The sequence below is a fragment of the Nycticebus coucang genome, chromosome 12 (assembly GCF_027406575.1).
Source record: "Nycticebus coucang isolate mNycCou1 chromosome 12, mNycCou1.pri, whole genome shotgun sequence".
Classification (NCBI taxonomy): domain Eukaryota; kingdom Metazoa; phylum Chordata; class Mammalia; order Primates; family Lorisidae; genus Nycticebus; species Nycticebus coucang.
The window spans coordinates 82,822,838-82,850,112 of NC_069791.1; the positions used below are offsets into that span (position 1 = coordinate 82,822,838).

Genomic DNA, 27,275 nt, shown 5'->3' on the forward strand with positions numbered 1-27,275 from the left:
CTTGAGGCTCTGTCTCAAAAAAAAAAAAAAAGCAGAAAGGAAGGAGACTCACTCCCTACAGTTGGGTCACAACTGCAGGGTCTGGTGCCATTTGGGCACCTGTGTTAAGAGGATTGAGGCCAACCCAGTGGGCAGCAGGCAGGAATCCTTCCATCAGGTAACGTGTGCCTAGGAGTTAGGAGATTTGGGTGCAAGCTTCCCATCTCAGGGCTCATATCCTCTACTGACTGCAGAGGTGAGGTGAGGCTGGAGGGACAGTAGGCCATTTGGTCAAGGCTTGCTTTAAGGCTCCTGGGGCTGGCAAGGGGAAGATGGGCAGCACCACCTTAGAGGATAGGAGTGGACAGGAGTACAGAGCAGACTCTGGAAAGCAGAAGGGTGAGGGAAGGTCCTTTTAGCTGAGGTGAGCAGAAAGGGCAAAGACTTGGAAGGATGACTCCTGACCTGCCAGGTCAGCCTGGTCCTGGCATCATGATAGTCTGTCCCGTAGAGGCTGCCTTACCCGTTGTGGGGGTGCATGGATCAGAGCACGGTAGAAGCAAGTGGTCTGGGGATACAGGGCCAGCACTAGCTGTTCCTTCTGGAATAAGGCCTCAGGGTCCGTTTCAGGGTTGGCCTTCCACTGGGGCAGTGGGATGATCCGCCGCCGGCTCAGGGTGTGTCTCCTGGGGGAGAGGGAGCTTATATGTCAATCCATGGCCAGGTGAAGAGGCTCCCAGTAGTTTGGCTGCCCCAGGCTTACGCTGCAACAGGCTTCCACTGCCCCTCCCTGGCCCAGATACTCACTCTTTGCCTTCCTCATCAATGTCATCTACCTCATACCTGGGGATAAGGAAAACACAGTGTAGGAGTGAGGAGGAAGAGCCGGTATGTCCTTCATACCCATCCCCGCCCACAGCACCCTTTGGGGAGCTTCAGTCCCATGAAAAGCAAAGTGGCTAAAGTAGTTATGGTCGCCTGTGGCTCAGTGAGTAGGGCGCCGGCCCCATATGCCGAGGGTGGCGGGTTCGGACCCAGCCCCGGCCAAACTGCAACAGAAAAATAGCCGGGCGTTGTGGCGGGCGCCTGTAGTCCCAGCTGCTCGGGAGGCCGAGACAGGAGAATCGCGTAAGCCCAAGAGTTAGAGGTTGCTGTGAGCTGTGTGACGCCACGGCACTCTACCCACGGGCGGTACAGTGAGACTCTGTCTCCACAAAAAAAAAAAAAAAAAAAAAAATAAAGTAGTTATGGTGATGAGAGCAGTCCAGGGGCTGATGTCCACTCACTTGTTGGTTGCATGGCTGTAACTGACCACCTCGGCCAGGATCCACTGCTCATCCCCATCCACAGCCTTTACACGGGCAGCCACCTTGTCTCCAGGTTTGGCCACATAGTCCCCTGAGGCTGGAATGGCCCCACAGAGGGGTGGGGGCCTATGAGTGGAACAGAGAGTCAGTTCCAGCCATGCCCCAAGCCCCTCCCCTGCAGCTTCTGCCCTCACTTGTCACCAGGCTTCCCAATCCACAGGGGCAGGGTCATGGCTGACTGCTGAAGCAAGGTCATCAGCACACCCCTGCGCATGGTCTTCCTGGGGGGTTCCGAGTCATTGTACAGGCCTGCGATCTTGGCAGCTGTGGGAAGGAAATGAGGCCCTGAGGCACTAGGAACAGGTGCCTGCCTCCCCCCCACACACACACACCTACCCCAGTGCCCAACTGTCACCCCTAGACCTCTGACCTCCTCAGGCCTGACTGGACACACCCACCTGACTTCAAAAAAGGCCAAAGTGGCCAATGATTACATTCTGATGAGTAAGGGATCTATCTACCATGGGTATGTAAGAAGAGCAAGAGAAAAGGTGGGAAAGCCAAGAAAATGGCAGTCTGCAGGGACTAGAAGGCTAGATTTAAGACACAGTGTGGCTCAGCAAGAAATGGGAGTAGGTGGTGGCAGGAAGGCAGTGAAGGGCCCAGGCCACAGAGTGGGTGGGTGATATGAGGGGCAAAGGTGGAACCATCTGGGGACCTCCCTGCCTTCCAACTCTGAGAGTGATCTGCATTCCCTTCCCATTGCCAACTCCACTCTTGCCAGAAACCCCATGGGATGACTCCACCAGGCTGCAGCCAAAGGCTCCCCAGGGAAAAAGTGACTGCTGCTCTCAGGAATCTCTGTTGGACTCTCCAACTTACCAATCCGCCTCTCTTCCAAGAGAGACTTGATTTCAGCGATCTTATCTAGGGCCTTCCGAAGGATGCTGAGAGTAGGAAGAAGGGAGAATAAGGTCTGCGGAAGCACACAACATAGACTTCCCTTTCTAATTTTAGCAGGCTGGGTAATTTAGACCAACCCTACTGCTGAAAATTAGAAACCCTCAGTATGTATTAAGGTCTTAACAGCATGAAAAATAAGATAGTAGGAACATGTAAAAAGAGAAAACCCCTGGCTTGGCACCTGTAGCTCAGTGGCTAGGGCGCCAGACACATACACCGGAGCTGGCAGTTTCGAACCCAGCCGGGGCCTGCCAAACAACAATGACAACTACAACCAAAAAATAGCTGGGTGTTGTGGCAGGTGCCTGTAGTCCCAGCTACTTGGGAGGCTGAGGCAAGAGAATCACGTAAGCCCAAGAGTTTGAGATTGCTGTTAGCTGTGACGCCACCGCACTCTGCCGAGGGCAAACATAGTAAGACTGTCTCAAAAAAAAAAAGAGAGAAATCCCCAGAGGTGGGGGAAGAACCACTGGTTCAGAGCAGAGCTGGGGTGGAGTAAAATCATCCCTGAGAGGCTATACTGAGACCCTAGAATGTACCTGCGGTCCCAGATTATGTAATCAGTTTATGGGGGTTCCAAGGTGGCCCAAACACAAAGCAAACAGCTTTGCTACAGGTAAGTTTCTTTATTCTAGATCTTGAAGAATCTCCCCAAACAATATTTCAACAGCAATAAGCAGTACAGACTCCACTTTGGATCATTTTTTTCTCCTAAGCTCCCATGGCAACCCTAATACATTCCTCTAGCAAACCTTTATTAAATATCCTGTGGTACTAAGGAAGACATTTCTCCAACAGGAGGAAGTCATCTATGAATAGGGCACAGTGCAGCATCATAGAAGGTGTCCAATAGGGTCCCAGAGCTCATGACTTGTGGAACTCACCAGGCAGAGGTCAGAAGATGATGTTTGGCCAGGGGCAGCCAAATCAAAGCAGGGAGGGAAAAACAGCTTGCTGCTATAATTGGAGTATAGGGGCGTGGTGCAAGGGAAGGCTCAGCCAGAGCCACTGCAGGCTTGTGAGCACTGGGACCCAGGCAAGCAGGCATCCCAGAAAACAGAAGGAATAAAAGCCTAGAAGCCAATGGGAACTTTGAAAGTCTGATCACTGCTATTGGGCCTATTTGGAGGATATAGTTTTATGTGGTAGGTCCTAAGTTATAGTCTCTGATGTTTATTTTTTTATTATTTTATTATGTTTTAAAGAGCAGGGTCTTGTTCTGTTGTCCAGGTTGGAGTGCAGTGGCATCATCATGGCTCACTGCAGTCTCAAACTCCTGGGCTCAAGCAATCCTCCTATCTCAGGCTCTGGAGTAGCTGGGACAATAGGCACAGGCCACTGCACCTGGCCGCCTGTGACTTTTTTTTTTTTTTTAAGACAGAGTCTCATATTGCCCTCAATAGAGTGCTATGATACCACAGCTCACAGCAACCTCAAACTCTTGGGCTTAAGCAATTCTCTTGCCTCAGCCTCCCAAGTAGCTGGGACTACAGGTGCCCGCCACAACGCCTGGCTATTTTTCTGTTGCAATTGTCATTGTTGCTTAGCTGGCTTGGGCTGGGTTCGAACCTGCCAACCTCGGGGTATGTGGCTGGTGCCATAACCACTGTGCTACAAGGCACTGAGCCCTTCTATGACATATTAATGGAGTCATTTTCAACCCTAGCTGGACATCAAAATCCCCTGGGGGAACTTAAAAAAATTATTTCAGGCAAGAATTATAAAAAGATGCTAAAATTTAGTAGGTTTAATATAAATGGAGTATTTACATAGTCTCAAAGTTATCTTCCTACAAGATACTTATTAACTACACAATGGAAAACAGCAATAATTCAACACTGGAGAAACCTGGAAGACACCACTTTAACCAATGGGACAAACATTATCTGTGCTTTCTAATATGATCTACCTAGGACAATACTTCTGTGCTATTATTACCAAAAGTGTAAAACCTGAATCTAACAGTGAGGAAATGTCACCCACACTGAAGGGGATTCAACAAAGTAAACTGACTTGCAATCTTGAAAACATCAAGGTCATGAAAGGCCAAGGCAGACAGGGAGGGCACTGTTCCAGACTGAAGGAGACTGAGGAGATAAGCTACTCAATGCAATGGTGAGCTCACTATTAAAATGCTTGTTCCTTTTGCTATAAAGGCTACAAGCAAATAAGATGAAATCTTAATAAGATCACTGTTAATAGTTTTGTATCTGTGTTAATGTCCTGATTTTGAAAATTGTACTATGGTTATGTAACAATGTCCTTGTTTTTAGGAAACACTGACTCATGTGTTTAGATGTCAAGGGTCACATCTGTAACTTTTTTTTTTGCAGTTTTTTTTTTTTTTGGCCAGGGCTGGGTTTGAACCTGCTACCTCCGGCATATGGGGCTGGTGCCCTCCTCCTTTGAGCCACAGGCACCGCCTCACATCTGTAACTTAAATGGTTCCAGAAAAATAACCACCGAGCAAGTTTGTGAAATACTGAGTTAAAGGAAATTATTGTTATAATAACTTATCACAGCCTTTAATTTTCTCTGTGAATCTCTAGGAAAAGAATGTAATGTTCCATTTCCTAAAGTTACTGCAGTTCAGCTACTGAGATTGATGAAAAGAATGTTTTTAAGATGTTCAAGCAGCAGCAGTGGCTAGATGTGGTGGCTCACGCCTGCAATCCTAGCACTATGGGACACTTAGGGAAGAGTGTGTAAGGTCAAGAACTTGAAACCAGCCTGGGAAACAATTAAGACCACATCTCTACAAAAAATTTAAAAATTACCCAGGCATGATGGTGTGAGCCTATAGTTTAAGCTACTCAGGAGGTTGAAGTGGGAGACCAGAAGTTCGAAGTTTTAGTGAGCAATGATCCAGCCACTACAGTCCAGCCTGAGTGCCAGTGAGACCCTGTCTCTATTAGAATAAATAAACACAAATAAAAAGCAGTTTTCTGGAATGGAAACTTCCATCTCAGAGTCATAAAAGCTTCAGGTCATCTAATACGACCTCCCAGCTGGTGCCAACAGGCACCAGCCAGCCTCAAAGACAGTGCCATCCCGAATGGTATAGGGCTAAGGAGGCCTTATCCAGTATTTATCAAGAGAAATGTATGAAGGTGTCAGATTCTCAGAGTCTGAAAAAGGGAAATGGCAGCAGTACTGCAAGTATGGGCCCTGAATTTATGAAACTGAGCTCGTGTTTCACTCGGGGAACTAAACACCAGAAATAGCCCACACCAAACTGGGTTCAGACTCACTTCACTCACCCTGCCAGAAGTCAGGCTGGGAAGGGACAGTTTGCTTTTTACTCTCAGATGAACAAGTCACTCCAACTTATGCAAACCAAACTCTAGCCTAGGAAAGTGGGAGAGGGCCTGACCATGGCCACAGGCCAAATATGAGATCAGGGAGATGGGTGGGGAAGGTTGGGCTACAGAGCCAGGAGGAGGAAGCTAGGTCAGCCTACTCTTCTGGTCTACTCCCCAGCCTGGCACAAGTAGCCCTACCAGACCCCTGAGGCCCCAGCTAGAAACCTTGGACCCTTCAACTCCTCCTCTCCCAGTTAGCCCCCAGTTTGATCTCAGACACTACTCTTAAACCCATCCTTGCTTCTCTACCCACCCTGCCATTGTCTCAGCTCAACCCCTTGTCTGGCCTCCTAGCTCACCTGCATCCCATCTGGTCTATTCTCCACACAGCGGCTAGGGGTCCCTTTCTGCTTTGAAAGCCACCGAGATAAAAGCCCATGGTACCAGCCTGGCTCCTGTGGCTCAAGCAGGTAAGGCGCCAGCCACATACACCTGAGCTGGCGGGTTCGAATCCAGCCCAGACTGCAACCAAAAAATAGCAGGGTGTTGTGGCAGGTGCCTATAGTCCCAGCTACTTGGGAAGCTGAGGCAAGAGAATCGCTTGAGCCCAGGAGTTGGAGGTTGCTGTGAGCTGTGATGCCATGGCACTCTACTCAGGGCGAGAGCTTGAGGCTCTGTCTCAAAAAAAAAAAAAAAAAAGTCCATGGTACCTAGAGCCCTTCATATCTGCTCTTCTTGTCCCCAGCCACACAGGACTAGCTAGTCCTCCCTTCCCAAATGCACATGCTCTGTGGTCCCTCTTCCATGGCCTCTCCACCTCGGTCTCTGTTGCCTAGGCTTCCACCTCGTCTGCCAACTGGTCCGCTGGAGCCATTAGAGCCATTAGTAATGCTAGGGTGTTGACTCTGGTTCATGGCTGTCACCCACATCAGGCCCTCAAAGTTAGCCATCACCCGCACATGCAAGGCCACTGTGGTATTTAAACTGCAGGCTACAGCTCATCATGAGTTATGAAATTAATTTCTTGGGTAACACCCAGCATTTAAAACACTACCACCACAAAAACTGCTGTAACTCTTTTTCCAACTCTATGAGATATTGACATACACATGCACACACCCAAAATAAATGTGTGTGCTATAGAAAGGCACTGTATACCACTCCAGCAGGGTACTAAAGAATACAGACTTTGAGTTTAAAATTGGGCTTCTCCACTTACTAGCTGTGTGACTTTTGGCAGATCATGTAAACTCTCAGTGCCTTAGTTTCCTCATCTGTAAAATGGGGCTAATAATATAAACTACTTTAAAGAACTGCCATGAGGATTAAATGAAGTAAACATATAGAGTACTTGGAATATTACCAGGAATACAATAAGGCCACACGGGAGTTATTATTACTGGGCCAGATTACAGAATTTATTTCTTACTTGGGTTATAGTCAAAAGACGTCAAAAACTACTGACATCAGGCACTTTACGTGCATTACTCCATTTTATGTTTACAATCATGTACTTAGTTATTATCCCTATTTTATTTTTATTTTTTGAGACAAGGTCTTGTTCTGTTGCCTGGGCTATAGTGCAGGGGCATAATCATAGCTTACTGGAACCTCAAACTCCTGGGCTTAAGTGATTTTCCTGCCTCAGCCTCCTAAATGGCTGGGACCACAGGCATTCACCACCACTCCCAACTAATTTTATGTTGCCCAGGCCAATCTCGAATTCCTGACCTAGAGTGATTCTCCTGCCTCGGCTTCCCCAAATGCTAGGATTACAGGTATGAGCCACCACAACTGGCCTTATTATTCCTATTTTAATGATGGGGCAATTGAGTCTCAGCTGGACTGTGTAGGGTCCCATGACTAGTAAATGGCAGTGCTGATACATGCCTTGCTGACGTCTATAAAGCAGCAGGGCTGAGGGAGAGTGGGCCTAGAAATATACTTCAGGGGAGGTGGGATCCAAGGGAGTAGAGGGAATAAGAACTGACTTCTCCATGGGAGCAAGGCAGGCTGGAGGTTTGGTCCACAGGCGCTAGTAGCCCAGTGCCCTGATGAGGAGGGAGCAATGGTGAGGCGGGCAGAACGGTACTCACTTGCACTCCGCCTCTGCATCGGCCTTGGCAGTTGTATAGAGGCCACGAAGCTTTGTTCGGTAATAGGGAGAAACTGCAGAGGAAAACATAGGGATAAAGAGGTGTGGGTAAGGGCAGGTGGCAATAACATGGCATTGGTTCTAGTACACCAGACTCAGACTTTGGGAGGCACAGAAAGGCTCTGGACTGAAGTCTGACTGAGCTTTACTGGTTCAGAAGTACTCTCAGAGATGGGCAGCACCTGTGGCTCAGTGGGTAGGGCGCTGGCCTCATATACCGAGGGTGGCAGGTTCAAACCTGGCCCTGGCCCAACTGCAACAAAAAAAATAGCTGGGTATTGTAGCGGGCACCTGTAGTCTCAGCTACTCAGAAGGCTGAGGCAAGAGACTCGCCTAAGCCCAGGATTTGGAGGTTGCTGTGAGACTCTGTCTCTTAAAAAAAAAAAAAAATAGTACTCTCAGAGGTGGATTTCTCCATGTTCACTGGGTTCCTATTTCCTTATGGTACAAATGCTATCACTCCTCTAGGAGAGGACTTTCTAAGAGCCTTTTCTTTATCATGACATGCCCAGAAAATATTTGTCAGCACACAAAAACCAGACAATTCTAAAAGCTACCTAGAGTTGGAAGGCACCACCCTAGAGTTTGACCACCTAGATGCCACAGGGCATGTGCAGGGGACACCCTGGGAGGGAAGCTCTGTTCTGGAAAAACATCAGCTAACTAAGGTGCATGTATGCTCCAAGGGCAAGTTTCCCTAGATGCAGGCTTACTGTACTTTCTTTCCAGTCCCCACAGTTGAGGGATTTTAAGATTCTTTAGTTCTAAGCAGTCTGTCATAAGTCTTCTGAGCAACTTTAGGTCACCCAACTGAAGGGAAAACTGCCCTCTACTCTCTAGGGAGCAGTTTATTTTGGAATATTCTGATACATGCAAAAGTCTCTTTTGAAAATGATAATACCCTGTTTCCCCGAAAATAAGACAGTGTCTTATTTTAAGGTGTGCTCCCAAAGATGCGCTAGGTCTTATTTTCAGGGGGCGTCTTATCTTTCCTGTAAGTAGGTCTTATTTTCGGAGGATGTCTTATTTTCGGGAAAACTGGGTCGCTATGTTCCCAGTCTTGACCATGCCCCCTTCTCACCCCCTCTCTCTCTCCTGAGCCAGCTACTCACTTTTGTTCTCTGTCTGCATCCGCTCATGGGTCTTCTGAATGTTCATTAAATTGTGTTCACTCCGAGAACGCTCTTCCTGTAAGGATAAGGGTCAACAGGACACAAGGGAGGCCCATTACCCCCCTGTGGCACCTTGCTCCCAGGCCAGAGGTCCTGTCCCATAAATATAATCTCATTTTCTGAATCCTAATTCAAGATGATTTCTTTTTTAATTTCAGATAAATATAAGGGTTCTCAAATGATTTTTTTCGCTAATGCAAAAGCATTACAAAAGGCATTAAAGTTAACGTTGTAACTTTCCTGACACTCTTATCAACAAAAGACAAATTGATCTATACATTCAATGCAATCCCCAGTAAAATTCCAGCTGACACGTTCATAGAAACTGACAAGCTTATCCTAAAATTTATATGGAAACTCAAGAGACCCAGATTAGCTAAAACAATTTTGAAAGAGAAAACCAACGTTGGAAGACTCACACTTCCCAATTTCAAAATCTACTACAAAGCTGCAGTAATCAAGAAAGTGCAGTACTGGCACAGAGATCAACAGAATAGAATCAAGAGTCCAGAAATTAACACAGACATCTACAATCAACTGATCTGGGGAAGAAGGATGCTGGAAGCAGGGATGACTTAAACAAGAAATTATAACTATACCTTTTAACCCTTATGTGAAAAATTTTAAATGCCTGAGGAGTAGGTTGTACCTTTGCCTCAACTGGCAAAATGGGGTTAACTGCAAACACAGCTCTGTTGCTTAGTGGTTAAGATCACCCAACAGCCTAGAACCTACTTCTCTATAAGTGGGAGTGGTCTGAGCAAAGACACCTATTAGACTAGTGTTGTGCTGTCAATCTGGGCCAACACAGTGGCCAAACCTAATGTCTTTTGCAAAGGTGGGAAAGTTTGGGTAAAAATCAATGACAGATGGAAAATGAGGCCAGGCACAGTGGCTCCTGAATGCAATCTTAGCGCTCTGGGAGGCTGAGGCAGGTGGACTGCTTGAACTCAGGAGTTCAAGACCAACCTGAGCAAGAGCAAGAACAAGAACAAGACCCCATCTCTATTAAAAATAAAAAAATTTGACTCAGCGCCCATAGCTCAGTGTTAGGGTGCCAGCCACATGCGCTGGGGCTGGTGGGTTTGAACCCGGCCCAGGCCTGCTAAACGACAATGACAAAAAAAAAAAAAGCTGGGTGTTGTGGCAGGTAGCTATAGTCCCAGCTACTTGGGAGGCTGAGGCAAGAGATTTGCTTAAGCCCAAGAGTTTGAGGTTGCTGTGAGCTGTGACCATGGCACTCTACTGAGGGCAACATAGTGAGACTCTGTCTACAAAAAAATAAAAAAAAAAGAAAGGGCTGCTGTGCCTGAGCGAGCACCAGCCATCCCTTAATAAATCATTCATTTCATCTGCAAAACAACAACAAAAAAATGGTTATCACTTGGGAAGGAATTATCCCACTATCCCTATGGGACTGTGTGGTATATAACTGGCAGCAGAATGATCAGCGTGTAGCTATAAACCTGGGTAATGAAACGTTTAGTAAAGGTCCCTGGTTATAATGGACAAAATGTATCAGTGGCATGCATGACATGCCACAACGAGTTATACAGCACAAGTACCTATCATCTTTGTATTTGTGAACGGAAACTATTAAATAGGGGGGAAATGAGTTTCTGGTAGGGAATAGTGGACATGACTTGGTGGGTTCAAATTCCCCTGAATAACAGCCCCATGGTAAGAAAAGGTGATGGGAAGCTGTATGGTATGTTCAGGCTAAAGTACTTCTACATGCGACTACCATTTATCTCATATTATTGTATACAAAATATGTATCCTAAGTGCCTCAAGCCAGTAGTATACAATGGCAACAACAACATGCATGGCTGAGCAAACAACATTGGCTCACATATTGAAAAGGGTTTTAGGAGAGATAAGCGTTGGTCTGTGCATCGTGGGACAAGTTGAATTCACACTTAATAAGGAGCACCAATGAGAGGGAAAAGATTTTTTAATCAGAATAAGCAGACTAAAATGAGTTATCATCCAAGAGGAAGACAAGAGATGATGAGGCTTTAGTGAAAGGGTCAAGCAGGCCCCTAAATACTGGGTAACTCTTGGACAGTCGAGTGTCGGAACAGGGCTCGTACTCTGACCCAGAAGGGGATCTTGGATATTTTAATACACACAGGAGGCTAAAGTAGCCATGAGGCAATAGTTTTCCATCCTAGCTGCTGAGATCTGAGGGGTACACCTATAGGGATCTTATGGCCCTTAAACTTATGGAAGTTCTCTGAGGGCACCTATAATTGACACTTAAGCACCTTGATTGCCCTTGACCCAAAAACAGATCAAAATAAGACAGACTTGGAAGTATGGTTAGCAGAGCTATGAATTATTCTGAATACCACCTGTGTCCTTCCCACATGAGAGAGGTGGCTGGACCCTGCTATATAATAGGAAACCAGTCTTGGTACAGCTTGTGAACTGAGACAGGGTGACTGCCTTTGTCTCCAACTAAGTTGGAACCCAGAAATAAATGAATCATAGCCAACTGTATCTGATATATTGGCAAGGGCCAATTTTGTTGGAAAAGTGTAACAAATACCTTTATGATTCTTACCAATCTGTTCTGTAATGAAACTGAATTTTACCATGACCATTTTACCGTACATATTACATTCTTGTACTGTTGGTAAGATTCAGCTCACTTATGTAAATAAGCTATATGATAATACTGACATATATTTTTTAAATATATTTTTTTAAGAGATAATGTCTTGCTCTGTAGCCCAAGCTGGAGTGCAGTAGTGCAATCAATCAAAGCTCATTGCAGCTTGGAACTCCTGGGTTCATGCAATCCTCTAGCCTCAACCTCCTGAGTAGCTAAGACTACAAGTATGCCCTTTATGCCTGGTTAATTTTGTTTTTTCTGATAGTGAGAGATAGGGTCTCCCTATGTTGCCCAGACTGGTCTCAAACTCCTGGCCTCAAGTGATCCTCCTGCCTTGGCGTCCCAAAGTGCTGGATTATAGGCATCAGCCACTGAGCCTGGCCTATAATACTGATATTGATAATAAAATGTAAGTAAGCCAGCTCCCTCAGAATGTAATACTGATGGAAAATTACTGGCCTAAGGAAGAATTTGATTTAGCTAAACATCAGCTAATTTCTATGTTTAAAAAGTTCTATGCAGGCGGCGCCTGTGGCTCAGTGAGTAGGGCACCGGCCCCATATGCCGAGGGTGGCGGGTTCAAACCCAGCCCCAGCCAAACTGCAACAAAAAATAGCCGGGCGTTGTGGCGGGCGCCTGTAGTCCCAGCTGCTCGGGAGGCTGAGGCAAGAGAATTGCGTAAGCCCAAGAGTTAGAGGTTGCTGTGAGCCGTGTGACGCCACAACACTCTACCCGAGGGCAATACAGTGAGACTCTGTCTCTACCAAAAAAAAAAAAAAAAAAAAAAAAAATTCTATGCAAATTTATCATAAGGTACAAATAGTAGTAGCTCAAGGGAGGAAACAAGTTATCAAATTAGAACAAAAACATGAAAATGTATAACTGTGGGACAGATTGGCTATTTCTTTCTTTTCTTTTCTCACTCTGTCACCCAGACTGCAGTGCTGTGGTGCAATAACAGCTCATGGCACCCTCCAACTTCCAGGCTCAAGCAATCCTCCTGGCTTAACCTCCGAGTAGTTGGGACACAGGCATGTGCCACCATGCCTAGCTGATTTTTAATTTTTTTTTTTTTTAAGAGACAGAATCTTGGGCTGGGTTGGGATTATAGTGGCTCACGTCTGTAATCCTAGCACTCTGGGAGGCTGAGGCAGGTGGATTGCTTGAACTCATGAGTTCAAAACCAGCCTGAGCAAAAGCAAGACCCTGTCTCTATGAAAAATAGAAAAACTGAGGCAAGAGGATCACTTGAACCCAAGTTGGAGGTTCTGTGAGCTATGATGCCATGGCACTCTTAGTTTAAGACTCTGTCTCAAAAAAAAAAAAAAAAATAGACAGGATCTTGTTATGTTGCCCAGGCTGGTCTCAAACTCCCATGCTCAAGCAATCTTCCCACCTCAGTCTCTAAAAGTTATGGGAAGTGGTACAAGCCACTGTGCCCGGCCTAGTCCTTTGATTGTCCCTACCTCAAAATGCCTCCTCCAAATGGTAAGCTTGTTCATACTGATGCCATTGCTGTACCTGTTATATAATTAGTATGCTAAATACAGGTGCTCAAACAAATATGATTGCTGTGTTGTAAGAGAGCTTAGGCCAAGGGCCAAGGTAGAGTGGGAGGGGTAACATGTAAGAAAGGATAGTCCAAACTCTGAACATTCCAAGAAAAGATATGGCCCTTGACCAGCTCCTGGTTAATGACCTATAAACTCTTGGATTATATTACCTATTAGTAAGACTATCTTTGTTTATAGGGACTAAAGGACTAGAGAAAAAAGGGGAATTAGTTCTAGTGCCTTTGGAACATTTCTGTTGCATGATAAAAATGTTCTGAAATTGGGGTAGTGGTTGTACAATTCTGAGAATATACTAAAAACCATTGAATTGTTCACTTTCAATGGATATATTGTATGGTATGTAAATTATCTCTCAATAGAGTTGTTAAAAAGAATCATGAAATCCTGTACGTAAGAAAATTCAACAGGAATGGTAGTTATTTCTCAAATTCTCCACCTTTTCCTTTCATTACATTGTCTTGGTTCCTGAACACAAGCTGCATCCCAACACCCCTCCACAGCTCAGCATGACATCCCATGTTCATCCCATCTAGGAGTGGACAGCAATGGCTTTTTACCTGGGTTTGTTTAATCAGCTGATGGAGCTCTGTGAGAAGTTCTGCGATACGTGAATCAGCAGACACAAGGGCCATGGTCTATGAGGGGCACCTGGTAGACAGTGAGAACACAAGAGAATTCTGTTAGTGACTATCCTGGATTGAACTCTATCCCCTCAAAAGATACAATGAAGTCCTAACCCCTGGTATCTATGAATATGACCTCATTTGGAAATAGGGTCTTTGTAGATGTAACTAACAGGTACATTAAGATGAGGTCATACTGGAGTAGGATGGGCCCTTAATCTACAGTGCAGACTATGTCTTTTTAAGAAGAGGAGAAGAGACACAAAGGCACACACATGGGAAAAACAGGTATGTGACTACAAAGGCAGATCAGAGTTAACCAGTAGCAAGCCCAGGAATGTCAAGGATTGCTGGCAACTGCCTAACCAGGTGGGAGAGACGCATGGAACATATTCTTCTGAGCATTCAAGAAGGAACAAACACTTCTAGTAAACTGAACAACTACAGGCCCTAACAAGAGAGAAACATAATTAAATTCAAGGTGGGTGGACGGTTCAGTAAGGTCAGACAGCTACCTAACAAAGGCAAACAATGTAACCCAATCATATATACCCTTATATTAATGTGAAATTTAAAAATAAAAAAATTAGAAGGAACGAACCCTGATTTTAGAATTCTGACCTCCAGAACTATGAAAGAATAAATTTCTCTTATTTTAAGCCATCCAATTGATGGTAATTGGTTATGACAGCCCTAAGAAACTAATACAGTGGCAAGTTGTCCTTGGATTGTACCCTATTCCACTGTGTGTGTGTGTGTGTGTGTGTGTGTATACTTTTTTTTTTTTCTTTTTGGAGACAGAGTCTAAGCTGTCGCGCTGGATAGAGTGGCATGGGGTCATAGCTTACAGCAACCTCCAACTCAGGCTCAAGTGATCCTCTTGTCCCAGTTTTTCTGTTTTTCATAGAGACAGGGTCTTGCTTTTGCTCAGGCTGGTTTTGAACTCATGAGCTAAAGCAATCCACCCACCTCGGCCTCCCAGAGTGCTGGGATTACAGGAGTGACCCACTGCGCCCAGCCAAGTATATATATATTTTTGAGACAGAGTCTCATTCTGTTACCCAGAATGCCATGAAGTGCCATGGTGTCAGCCTCACTCACAGCAACCTCAGACTCCTGCGCTCAAGCAGTTCTCCAGAGTCAGCTGCCCGAGTATCCAGGACTACAGGTATGCATTACCACACCTAATTTTTCTTTTTGTTTTTACCTGGGTTTGTTTAATCAGCTGATGGAGCTCTGTGAGAAGTTCTTTTTTGTTGTTGTTGTTTTTTTTTTTTTTTAGAGATCTGAAGTGATTTTACTTTTATTTCCTTCACTTTAAGCCAATTATGAGATTTCACAGTGATTTCTGGGTGGGGGCAGAAGGGAGGTGGTATTAATCATCATCAGGGCTGTGGCCCAGTTGGCCTGAGGAGTACAGGCAGGGCAGGCCCTCACTGGGGCAGCTGGAGGAGCCCAAACTGCCCCGCTGGCAGATAGGTGATGTTCCGAGAACGCAACAGCTGGAATGCAATGTTCTCTGCAGCCTCCAGCCTGCGGAGCTCAATCAGGCCATCACCCGCTGTGGCCAGTGAGTTGGCAATCAGCTCTGCTGCCTTGGAGTCGCCCTCAGCAGAGATGATGGCTGCCTTTTTCTGCTGCTCAGCCTTTTCCACCACAAATCTGGCCCTCTCTGCTCCCTGCTGAGCCACCTGTTTGGCTTCCACCGCTTCTGTGAACTCCTTCCTGAAGGTCAGATGCATCAAGGAAACATCATCCAGGATGAGCCCAAAGGTTGCTGCTCGCTCTGTAAGGTCATCGCTCACCTGCCTGGAAACGAGCTCTCTCTGGGTGATTAGCTCTCCAGCATCAAAGCGAGCCACCACTGACTTGAGGATCTCTGTGGTAACAGATGGCAGCACACGCTCATCATAGTCCTCTCCAATGCTGGTGAAGATTCAAGGAAGCTGGCTCGCCACAGGCTGGAAAAGGATGCGCAGTGTGATGTTGACATTCTGTAAATCTTTGCTACCAGTGATGACTGGCACGTTACGTGGTCGAGAGCAGCAGTCGAAGATAATTGGTTTCTGTACCCATGGGATGAGAAAGTGAGTCCCTTCCCCTACCACAATATCCTGCACTCCATGGAATCGATCAAAGATGACAGCTCTGTGTCCAGCATCCACATTATACAAAGCAGAGTTCACCACGCCTCCTGCAACAGCTAAGGCCAGGCCGAACTTGCCGATGGACTCAAACACTTTGGCAGCCATGTTTCCTTCTGTTGGACCCGCTCACACCTGCTTCCACTCTGACCTCCACATGAATTCCCCCTTGTTGTTGTTGTAGTTTGGCCAGAGCTGGGTTTGAACTCGCCACCCTTGGTATATGGGGCCGGCGCCCTACTCAATGAGCCACAGACGCTGCCCTAATTTTTCTATTTTTTAATAGAGATGGGGGTCTCACTACATTCAGGAGCTAGTCTCTCACTCCTGACCTCAGGTGATACTCTCACCTCAGCCTCCCAGAGTACTAGGATTGTAGGCACGAACCATCCGGCCACTCCTTAAGTGCTTTCTTTTTTTTTTTTGTAGAGACAGAGTTTCACTTTATGGCCCTTGGTAGAGTGCCATGGCATCATACAGCTCACAGCAACCTCCAACTCCTGGGCTTAAGCGATTCTCTTGCCTCAGCCTCCTGAGTAGCTGGGACTACAGGCACCCGCCACAACGCCTGGCTATTTTTTGGTTGCAGTTCAGCCAGGGCGGGGTTTGAACCTGCCACCCTCGGTATATGGGGCCGGTGTCCCACCGACTGAGCCACAGGTGCTGCCCCCTTAAGTGCTTTCTTTCTTTTTTTTTGGCCGGGGCTGGGTTTGAACCTGCCACCTCCGGCATATGAGACCGGCGCCCTACTCCTTGAGCCACAGGCGCCGCCCACCCTTAAGTGCTTTCTAAAGGCAGCAGGCCCTAGCCTCAGCTCTGCTGCTAATATTCTGACAAATGATTCAAACATTCCATTTTTTAAATCTGTAAAACAGGATAATCCCTGCTATATTTTAGGAGATTCAAGTAAGACTATATATGAAGACACTTTCCAACGCACTGTTAAAGCACTGTTACTTTCCTACTATAGAGGAAAGAGAAATGAACTACTAAAAAATATCTCACTCAAGGAAAGGGAAATGTATTCTGATGAAAATAAAATACTTTGTATAATAAAAGGTAATGAGAAGGAGTATAAAAAGATAATGAAAAGTAATAAACAGTTAAACTAGGTGAAAAGGGACATGTGTGGGCAGGGCTCGGTGGCTCATGCCTGCAATCCTAGAACTCTGGGAGGCTGAGGCAGGTGATTGCATGGAGATCGAGACCAGCCTGAGCAAGAGCAAGACCCTGTCTCTAAAAAAAAACAGGCGTTGTGGTGGGTGCCTGTGTAGTCCCAGCTACTTAGGAGGCTGAGGCAAGAGAATCACTTGAGCCCAAGAGACTGAGGTTGCTGTGAGATATAACACCATGGCACTCTACCAAGAGTGACAAACTGAGACCCTGTCTCAAAAAAAAAGACATATGCCTAAAGGTATATTGGATAAAATAAAGACATTTTGGCTGGGTGTGGCGACTCACAAGCCCAGCACTTTGGGAGGCTGAAGTAAGAGAATCTTGACTCACAGGAGGACTGCTCGAGGCCCAAAGTTCAAGACCAGCCTGGACAACATAGTGAGATCTTCATCTCTACAAGTTTTTAAAAATTAGCTGGGTATGCTGGCTAGACCTATAGTAGCTAGCTAGACCTATGGTTGTAGCTACTCAGGGGGCTGAGTCTAGGAGTTCAGGTTATAATGAGCTATAATTGTAACACTGTACTCCACACTGGTACTCCATTCAGATTCACACTGAATGGAATAAACTTTTCCTCCACTTAATGAATTGTGAACCTCCCTCCATGTATTTAAATGTTCATGTCCTTTTTCTTTTTTTAAAAATTTGTTCCTTGGGTGGGCGGCGCCTGTGGCTCAGTGAGTAGGGCGCCGGCCCCATATGCCGAGGGTGGCGGGTTCAAACCCAGCCCCGGCCAAACTGCAACAAAAAAAATAGCCGGGAGTTGTGGTGGGCGCCTGTAGTCCCAGCTGCTCGGGAGGCTGAGGCAAGAGAATCGCTCTAAGCCCAAGAGTTAGAGGTTGCTGTGAGCCATGTGATGCCACGGCACTCTACCGAGGGTGGTACAATGAGACTCTGTCTCTACAAAAAAAAAAAAAAAAATTTTGTTCCTTGGGTGGTGCCTGTGACTCAGTGAGAAGGGCACCGGTCTCAGATACTGAGGGTGGCAGGTTCAAACCCAGCCCCGGCCAAACTGCAACAAAAAAATAGCCAGGCATCGTTGGGGGCACCTGTAGTCCCAGCTGCTTGGAAGGCTGAGGCAAGAGAATCACGTAAGCCCAGGAGTTGAAGGCTGATGTGAGCAGTGTGCGCCATGGCACTCTACTGAGGGCAATAAAGTGAGACTCTGTCTCTCTGGAAAAAAAAAAAAAAAATTGTTCCTCAAATCACAATTCATATCCTCCTAAAATCTCTGCTGCTGTTATTAAAAAGGTAACATACAGCGACATGGTGAGTCTTTCTGTTTGGAGCTCCGCTCCTGATTACCACGCCGCTCGACCTCCGACTCAGCGGGGCAGCTGAGGCGCGCAGTGGTGTTCGGAGGGTCCTGGGCAGCGTGTGGCGATGGTCCATGGGCATCCTGTGCACGGGTTCGGGCCCTTCGCGGACTCGCGGCTGGTGAGCGCATGGAGGGCCACGAAGGCCTGGCCCGCCTTGGGCCACACGTGCTGGCTGTCGCCCCCGGAGCCAGATGGCTGAGGTGTTCAGGCGCGTCGTGGAGGTTGGCCGAGTGGCCTACGTCTCCTTTGGGCCTCACGCCGGAAAGCTTGTAGCGATTATAGATGTTATTGATCAAAACAGGGCTTTAATTGATGGACCTTGCACTCAGGTAAGAAGACAGGCCATGCCTTTCAAATGCATGCAACTCACTGACTTCATCCTCAAGTTCCCACACAGTGCCCGCCAGAAGTATGATCCGACAAGCCTGGCAGAAGGCAGATATAAATACAAAATGGGCAGCCACAAGATGGGCCAAGAAAATTGAAGCCAGAAAGAGGAAAGCTAAAATGACATATTTTGATCATTTTAAAGTTATGAAGGCAAAGAAAATGAGAAACAGAGTAATCAAGAATGAAGTTAAGAAGTTTCAAAAAGCAGCTCTTCTGAAAGCTTCTCCCCAAAAAGCATCTGCTAAGGGTGCTGCTGCTAAAGTTCCAGCAAAAAAGATGACCACTGCAGGCAAGAAGGCTGCAGCCCAGAAGGTTCCTGCCCAGAAAGCCACAGGCCAGAAGGCAGCACCTCCTCCAAAAGCTCAGAAGGGTCAAAAGGCTCCAGCCCAGAAAGCACCTGCTCCAAAGGCATCTGGAAAGAAAGCATAAGAGGCTATAATAAAAGTAATAAAAGATTCTTTTTGACATGTTGGAAAAAAAAAAAAGGTAACATACAGGCAGTGCCCGTAGTTCAGTGGGTAGAGTGCTGGCCACATACACCCAAGCTGGTGGGTTTGAATCCAGCCCAGGCCAACTAAAGTAACAATGACAACTGCAACAACAACAACAACAAAAAAGGCCAGGAGTTGTGGTGGGCACCTGTAGTCCCAGCTACTTGGGAGGCTGAGGCAAGAGAATCGCTTAAGCCCAAGAGTTGGAGGTTGCGGTGAGCTGTGACTCCACGGAATTCTGCAGCGACATGGTTAGACTCTCTCTCAAAACAAACAAACAAAAAAAAACACAGGTAATATACAAACTAGAAATATAGGGGAATCTCCTCAACATGATAAAGGGCATCTATGAAAAACCCACACTAACATCATACATAAATGTGAAAGACTGAAGGTTTTCCCTAGGATCAAGAATGAGACAAGAACGTGCTCTTGTCATTTCTGGTCAACACTGTTCTGGAGGATCTAGCCAGGGCAATTAGGCAGTAAGAGGAAATAAAAAGCATCTCAATTAGCAAGGAAGAAGTAAAACTATCTCTATTTGCAAATGACACAACCTTAGCCATAGAACCCCACTAAGCTGGGTGGCGCCTGTGGCTCAAGAAGTAGGGTGCCGGCCGCCCCATATGCCGGAGGTGTCGGGTTCAAACCCAGCCCTGGCCAAAAACTGCAAAAAAAGAAAAGAAAACCACTAAATAACGATTAGGACTAACAATAAGGTTAGAACTAATAGGAAAGGTGCAGGAAACAAGATCAATACACAAAATCAATTGTATTTATATAATCTTATAATGAACAATCAAAAATGAAATTAAAACAATTCAATTTATGATAGCATCAAAAAGAACTAAATACTTAAGAATAAATTTAACCAAAAAAAGTACATTTTTACTCCAGAAACCACAAAATATTATTGAAAGAAATAAGATCTAAATAAATGGGGCGGCGCCTGTGGCTCAGTGAGTAGGGTGTCGGCCCCATACGCCGAGGGTGGCGGGTTCGGACCCAGCCCCGGCCAAACTGCAACAGAAAAATAGCCGGGCGTTGTGGCGTGCGCCTGTAGTCCCAGCTGCTCGGGAGGCTGAGGCAAGAGAATCGCATAAGAGCCGTGTGACGCCACGGCACCCTACCCGGGGGCGGTACAGTGAGACTCTGTCTCTACAAAAAAAAAAAAAAGATCTAAATAAATGGAAAGACATCCCATGTTCATGTATCAGAAGAATAAATATTGTTGTACAGGCAATACTCTCCAAATTGATCTACAGATTCAATGCAGTCCCTATAAAAATCTCAGCTGGCTTCTTCACAGAAATTGGTGAACTCATCCTAAAATTCGTAAGGAAATTCAAGAGACCCAAAGCAATCTTGAAAATGAAAAAACCAAGTTAAAAAGACTCACACTTTCCAATTACAAAACTTACTACAAAGCTATAGTAATCACGATGGTGTGGTACTGACATAAGGAAAGATATCCAGATCAATGGAACAGAACTGAAAGACCAGAAATAAACCCTTACATCAATGGTCAACTGATTTCCAACAAGGGTGCCAAGACAATGGGGGAAAGAACAGACTTTTCTACAAACGGTACTGAGACAACTGGATATCCATATGTAAAAAAAATGACCTACCGGGCGGCACCTGTGGCTCAGTCGGTAAGGCGCCGGCCCCATGTACGGAAGGTGGCGGGTTCAAACCCGGCCCCGGCTGAACTGCAACCAAAGAATAGCCAGGCGCTGTGGCGGGCGCCTGTAGTCCCAGCTGCTCGGGAGGCTGAGGCAAGAGAATCGCTTAAGCCCAGGAGTTGGAGGTTGCTGCGAGCTGTGTGATGCCACGGCACTCTACCGAGGGCCATAAAGTGAGACTCTGTCTCTACAAAAAAAAAAAAAAAAAAAAAAAAAGAAAGAAAAAAATGACCTACCTCAGATCATATACAAAATAACCTCAATAGACAATTCTCCAAAGACACACGAGTGGCCTCTAAGCACATGAAAAATGCTCCCGATCCTTAGCCATCAGGGAAATGCAAATCAAAACCACAAGAAGGGCTTGGACAAAGTGGTTCATGTCTGTAATCCTAGCACTTTGGAAGGATGCTTGAGGTCAGGAGTGTGAAACCTGCCTGGACTCTATCTCTACAAAAAAAATAAATTGGCCAAGCATAGTGGCCTCCCAGCTACTCAGGAGGCTAAGGCAGGAGGATCACTTGAGCCCAGGAATTTGAGGATGCTGCGATCATACCACTGCACTCCAGCCAGGGCAACCCAGTGACACTATGCATCTAAAAAGTAAAAACTAAAAAAAAAAAAAAAAAAAAAAAAAAAGAACGTTAAGTTGCATTAGCTACAACTACAACATGAAATAACATCTGTAGTATTTGTTTATTTTTTTTTTTTTTTGAGACAGAGTCACAGCTTGTCACCCTTGGTAGAGTACTGTGTCGTCATAGCTCACAGCAACCTTAGACTCTGAGGCTCAAGCAATTCTCTTGTCTCAGCCTCCTGAGTGAGCAGGTGGGACTACAGGCGCCTGCCAGCCACAACACTCAGCTATTTTTAGAGATAGGGTCTCTCTCTTGCTTAGGCTGGTACATATCTGGAGTTTAGATCAGAGACTGGAAGTGGATAAATCTAAGAACAATCTGCAGATGGGTTGTTGCTAATGTCTTGGGAACTGATGAGACTAGAGATTATCTACTGAATGAGAAAAAAGGAAGGAGCTAAGCACCCAAATCAGCTACAACAAAGAAGGTAAAGTTGGACAGATAATGGGAACTCAGTGGGTCCTGAGAAGGAATGGGTTAGTATGGAAACTTGCTATGTGGCTTTTCTTTCTTGCTAAAGCAGGAATCTTGGCTAAAACCAACAGCCAGTCTTCTACATGCTCACACCTAAGAATATTTAAATTAGGGTGGCACCTGTGGCTCAAGGAGTAGGGCACTGGCCCCACATACTGAGGGTGGTGGGTTCAAACCCGGCCCCAGTCAAACTGCCACAAAATAATAGCTGGGTGTTGTGGCAGGTACCGGTAGTCCCAGCTACTTGGGAGGCTGAGGCAAGAGAATCGCTTAAGCCCAGGAGTTGGAGGTTGCTGTGAGCTGTGATACCATAGCACTCTACCCAAGGCGACAGCTTGAGACTCTGTCTCAAAAAAAAAAAAAAAAAAAAAAAGAATATTTAAATTATTCTTTTCTTAAAATTTTTTTTTTTTTTTTTTGAGACAACAATTTCACTTGGTCACCCTCAGTAGAGTGCCATGGCATCATAGCTTACACACAGCAACTTAAAACTCTTGGGCTCAAGTGATTCTCTTGTTTTAGCCTCCTGAGTAGCTGGGACTACAGGCACCCACCACAACCAGCTATTTTTAGAGATGGGTCTCACTCTGGCTCAGGCTGGTCTCAAACTCAGCAATCTACACACCTCGGCCTCCCAGAGTGCTAGGATTACATGTGTGAGCCATCTCGCCCAGCCCTTGAATATTAAAATTAGAGGAAATCGGGCGGTGCCTGTGGCTCAGTGAGTAGGGCGAGGTGTGGTCAATCTACATTGTCAATCAAACCTGGCCCCAGCCAAACCGCAACAAAAAAATAGCTGGGCATTGTGGGGCGCCTGTAGGCCCAGCCACCCAGGAGGCTGAGGCAAGAGAATTGCCTAAGCCCAGGAGTTGGAGATTGCTGTGAGCTATGACGCCACGGCCCTCTACCAAGGTTGAGAAAGTGAGACTCTGTCTCTAAAAAAAAAAATAGAGGAAATCCCACACCTGGACAGATGGGGTTTACATTATATTGCACCATCACACACAATAGGTGCCCCCACTATGCTGCCAGATAATACAGTTATCCTTCCCTTATCATTCTGATACTTCAAACCTTCTCTGTCTTCTACATCTCTGCTCTTGCCCTCAGGCCTTGGGTCTGGGTCTCCTTGGTGATGTCTGAGGTTCCTACTTCACTCAGCAGAGAAGCCAGAGACTTTACTCCTATCATCAAAACTACATGCTCAGTGCAGAGCTGTCACACTGCCTTCCCCTATGGAGGGAGAACCTGTTCCTCACTTGTGCTCTGAAGTCCATCTCCCCCTGGAACACCCGAGGATGGATGAATTACTAAGCCAGATGCCTTACAAACTGTTTTGAGCTCACCTTTCTGTGACAGCAGTTTACAATTAACCTTTATGGCCTGACCTTAGACAATGTTGGTCATGTATGTATGGGGATTTTGAACACATAAAAACGTTACCATTGCCTATAAGGGGTCCCCCTCCTGCTCAAGAGAGGACCCCTACTCTGTGGAGTAAGATCGTTGTCTGTCTCCCTCTCAATGAACTTTGTGTCACTAGTTGGCTCTCTCAAATTCTTTGCAGCACAAAGCCAAACCCCCCCATCCCATGGCAAGTTCAAGGGGTTCCTGCACCATCTAAATCAGAAGAATATAGTAACCACTAAACATGAAGTCTAAAATTGCTGGCCCTTCTACTAGTAGCCAAGACTTCAAACAAACAAATCCAAACATCCTATATTTAAGGTACATATCTGGATGAATCCCGCAGGGTTTTAGACAGCAAGAACTTTGTTGAGTCAAAGACAAAGAAGGCACCTAATACCCTACTCTCAGACCTCATACTCTCAATCCAGTTACTACCAATAAGAATCTACATTATCAATTGGTTTTTTAAAAGTTAAGAAGAAAAAATGTTGATTTTTTTTTTTCCACTGGACTGGTACTTACCCAAGTGTTTCTCATTTAAACATTATAGCAATCCTATAAAATATACATTAGCACATCTTTTTTACAGCCAGGGAAATTTACTATACAGATTAAACCATGCTAGGTAGCTGTTCCAAAAAACAGGTAGTTGAGTTGGGGTTGCAAAGTTGCAGATTCTGAAAAAGGTATGCTTAGCCAGGCGTAGTGACTCACGCCTATAATCCTAGCACTCTGGGAGGTTGAGACAGGATGACTGTTTGAGATCAGGAGTTCAAGACCAACCTGAGCAAAAGTGAGACCCATCTTTACCTAAAAAGAAAAAATTGACTGGGTGTGGTGACAGACACCTGTAGTCTCAGCTTCTCGGGATGGGTGAGGCAGGAGGATTTTTTTTGAGACAGAGTCTCAAGCTGTCATCCTGGGGACAGTACTGTCACAGCTTACAGCAACCTTCAACTCTTGGGCTTAAGTGATTCTCTTGTCTCAGCCTCCCAAGTAGCTGGGACTACAGGTGACCGCCACAACACCCAGCTAATTTTTGGGGGGTTGTAGTTGTCATTGTTGTTTGGCAGGCCCGGACTGGACTCCAACCCACCAGCCTTGGTGTATATGGCTGGTGCCCTAGCCACTGAACTATAGGCGCCGAGCCTTTCTATTTATTATTATTATTATTTTTTATTTTGAGTCAGAGTCTCAGCTCGTCACCCTCAGTAGAGTGCTGTGATATCATAGCTCACAGCAACCTCCAACACCTGGGCTCAAGTGATTCTCTTTTTCTCAGCCTCTCGAGTAGCTGGGACTACATGCGCTCACCACAATAACCCTGCTATTTTTAAAGATGAGATTTCACTCTGGCTCAGGATGCCTGTGAGTTCAGGCAATCCACCCACTTCAGCCTCCCAGAGTGCTAGGATTACAGGCATGAGCCACTGAGCCCAGCCTAAGCCCAGGATTTTGAGGTTGCAGTGAGCTATGATGATGCTACTGCATTCTACCTGGGAATGGTAGGATTACAGGAGTGAGCCACTGTGCCTGGCCATGATTCTCTTGATGACATTTTTTCCTCTAACATACTTTAATAATATAATATATAATACATATACAAAATATGTATTGATCAACATTTTACATTATCAGTAAGGATTCTGATCAACAGTTACATTTGGGGGAAAGTCAAATCTTACATATGTATTTGACTCTGCAGGGGGCTGGTACCCCTAACTTTCATGTTGTTCAAATGTCATCTCTCTATATAACCCCCTCACAATAATACCTTAAACACAATGGTAAGAAATGTTCTTCAAAAGCTTGTTCTAAATACTTGCTTCCAGGGCTTGCTGCTTGAAAAACAGTTCCAGTCACTGCAATAAAGCAGGACACTGTGCATCTCTGGAGCAGCATACACTATACACAAACTTCCTCCTTGTACTTGTCACATGTACACCAAAAGATTAATTTCACTTACTTCTCTCTCTTGCCAGATCACCAGCCATTTGAAGAGAAGAATGAAGTTTTATTCATCTTTACATTCTCAGCACAGGGCCTGGCACCTACTAAGTCTCCAAAACAGATTGCAGAACTGAACTAAATCCTAGAAATCCCTTAAAAAAGTGTTTTAACTTTAAACACTGCAACAATTCTGAAGCTGGGCTGTTCAACATCTTCTGCTCTCCATACCCAGAAAAAAATTAGTTACTATCAACATACTCTAACAGGGAATGTCTATTTCCCACCTAGGGAGAAGAAATATTTCCCCTTATAAATTCATTCACATTCAATAATACCAGTGGGCAGGACACTAGCCACATTCACCAAGGCTGGTGGATTCGAACCCACCCAGGCCAGCTAAAACAACAATGACAACTACAACAACAACAAAAATAGCGGGCGTTGTGGCAGGCACCTGTAGTCCCAGCTACTTGGGAGGCTGAGGCAAGAGAATCATTTTTTTTTTTTTTTTTTTTTGTAGAGACAGAGTCTCACTGTACCGCCCTCGGTAGAGTGCCATGGCATCACACGGCTCACAGCAACCTCTAACTCTTGGGGTTATGCGATTCTCTTGCCTCAGCCTCCCGAGCAGCTGGGACTACAGGCGCCCGCCACAAGCGCCCGGCTATTTTTCTGTTGCAGTTTGGCTGGGGCTGGGTTTGAACCCGCCACCCTCGGTATATGAGGCCGGCGCCCTACTCGCTGAGCCACAGGCACCGCCCGGCAAGAGAATCATTTAAGCTCAAGAGTTTGAGGTTGCTGTGAGCTGTGACACCATATAACTCTACCCAGGGCAACAGCCTGAGACTCTGTCTCAAAAAATAACTCTACCCAGGGCAACAACCTGAGACTCTGTCTCAAGAAAAAAAAAAAAAAAAAAAGGCAAACAACCTGAGACTCTGTCCCAAAAAAAAAAAAAAGGCAACACCTGTGGCTCAGTGGGCATGGCGCAGGCCCCATATACCGAGGGTGGCAGGCTCAAACCAGGCCCCAGCCAAACTGCAACAAAAAAATAGCCAGATGTTGTGGCGGGCGCCTGTAGTCCCAGCTACTTGGGAGGCTGAGGCAAGGGAATAGCCTAAACCCAGGAGTTGGAGGTTGCTGTGATCTGTGACACCACAGCACTTTACCATGGGCAATAAAGTGAAACAGTCTCTACAAAAATTATAAAAAATAAATACATAATAATAATACCTACCAAGCACCTACTCTGTGCTAGACACAAGGGACATACAGCAGTGAATGAGACAAAGAATCCCTGCCTTGCTCTTAGCAAACAGTCCAGAAAGAAAAAGACACTACACAAATAGTTCCATTTACTTACTTGTAGCTGAAATAAGCAGGTGGATAAATGGATACATCTGAATACATGATGACAGAGAACTGAAAACAAACTTTCAAGCACAAAGGACCTACCAAGTGCCAAGGAGAATACCCATGTTAAATAAAATTATAGGAAGTTGAGAAAGAAATTTTTCATCTGAGGAAGTGAACACCCCCTTTAAATATTCAGGCCCAGAGAGGCACTGGAATGAGACAGTAGTCATGTCCCTTCACCCAACACCTTGAACTAAGTAATCATTTTGAAGCTGCCCTCCTATCTCGATTCTAGACTAAGCTATAAACAGATCTGATTCACTGGACACCATAACCCATACCCCGTATCATTCAACAACATATAACCAATCAATAATCAACATTATTTCTGTAAACCAATTCCTGACAAACAACTTTGTAATCATTCCCCTCTCCTCATTCATCCTTTTTTCTTTAAAAACTTGAGCTCCTCCTTTTGTTTTCTTGAGCTTTTTCCAAGGCAACTTAGAAGTGTTTCCGGAGCTGCAAAAACCGTGGCCCAGATAAATTC

At 45.7% G+C, this 27,275-nt stretch overlaps 1 protein-coding gene and 2 pseudogenes across 7 annotated transcripts in view; 1 reads left to right on the plus strand and 2 right to left on the minus strand.

Annotated features, from left to right (window-relative positions):
* The window catches only part of SGF29 (SAGA complex associated factor 29), a 32,531-nt gene that overhangs the window by 598 nt on the left and 4,658 nt on the right, over positions 1-27,275 (minus strand). For 4 of the 5 annotated variants that reach the window (XM_053557030.1, XM_053557032.1, XM_053557029.1 and 1 more), the window contains exons 2-9: positions 13,627-13,717; positions 8,819-8,894; positions 7,648-7,720; positions 2,169-2,233; positions 1,481-1,610; positions 1,266-1,412; positions 787-822; positions 503-665 (exon numbers count right to left, since the gene is read on the minus strand). In XM_053557030.1, the coding sequence (XP_053413005.1) occupies positions 503-665; positions 787-822; positions 1,266-1,412; positions 1,481-1,610; positions 2,169-2,233; positions 7,648-7,720; positions 8,819-8,894; positions 13,627-13,701 (765 nt within the window). In that variant the 5' untranslated portion in view covers positions 13,702-13,717. Of the gene's footprint in view, positions 1-502; positions 666-786; positions 823-1,265; positions 1,413-1,480; positions 1,611-2,168; positions 2,234-7,647; positions 7,721-8,818; positions 8,895-13,626; positions 13,718-20,843; positions 21,085-27,275 lie in introns of all 5 variants that reach the window. The other variant, XM_053557031.1, reaches the window with a different exon arrangement.
* On the minus strand, positions 14,974-16,111 carry LOC128562257 (prohibitin 1-like; annotated as a pseudogene). Its single transcript, XR_008373387.1, has one exon. The product of XR_008373387.1 is annotated as a prohibitin 1-like (transcript).
* LOC128562258 (60S ribosomal protein L14-like) lies at positions 18,284-19,206 on the plus strand (annotated as a pseudogene). The gene has a single exon (XR_008373388.1). The product of XR_008373388.1 is annotated as a 60S ribosomal protein L14-like (transcript).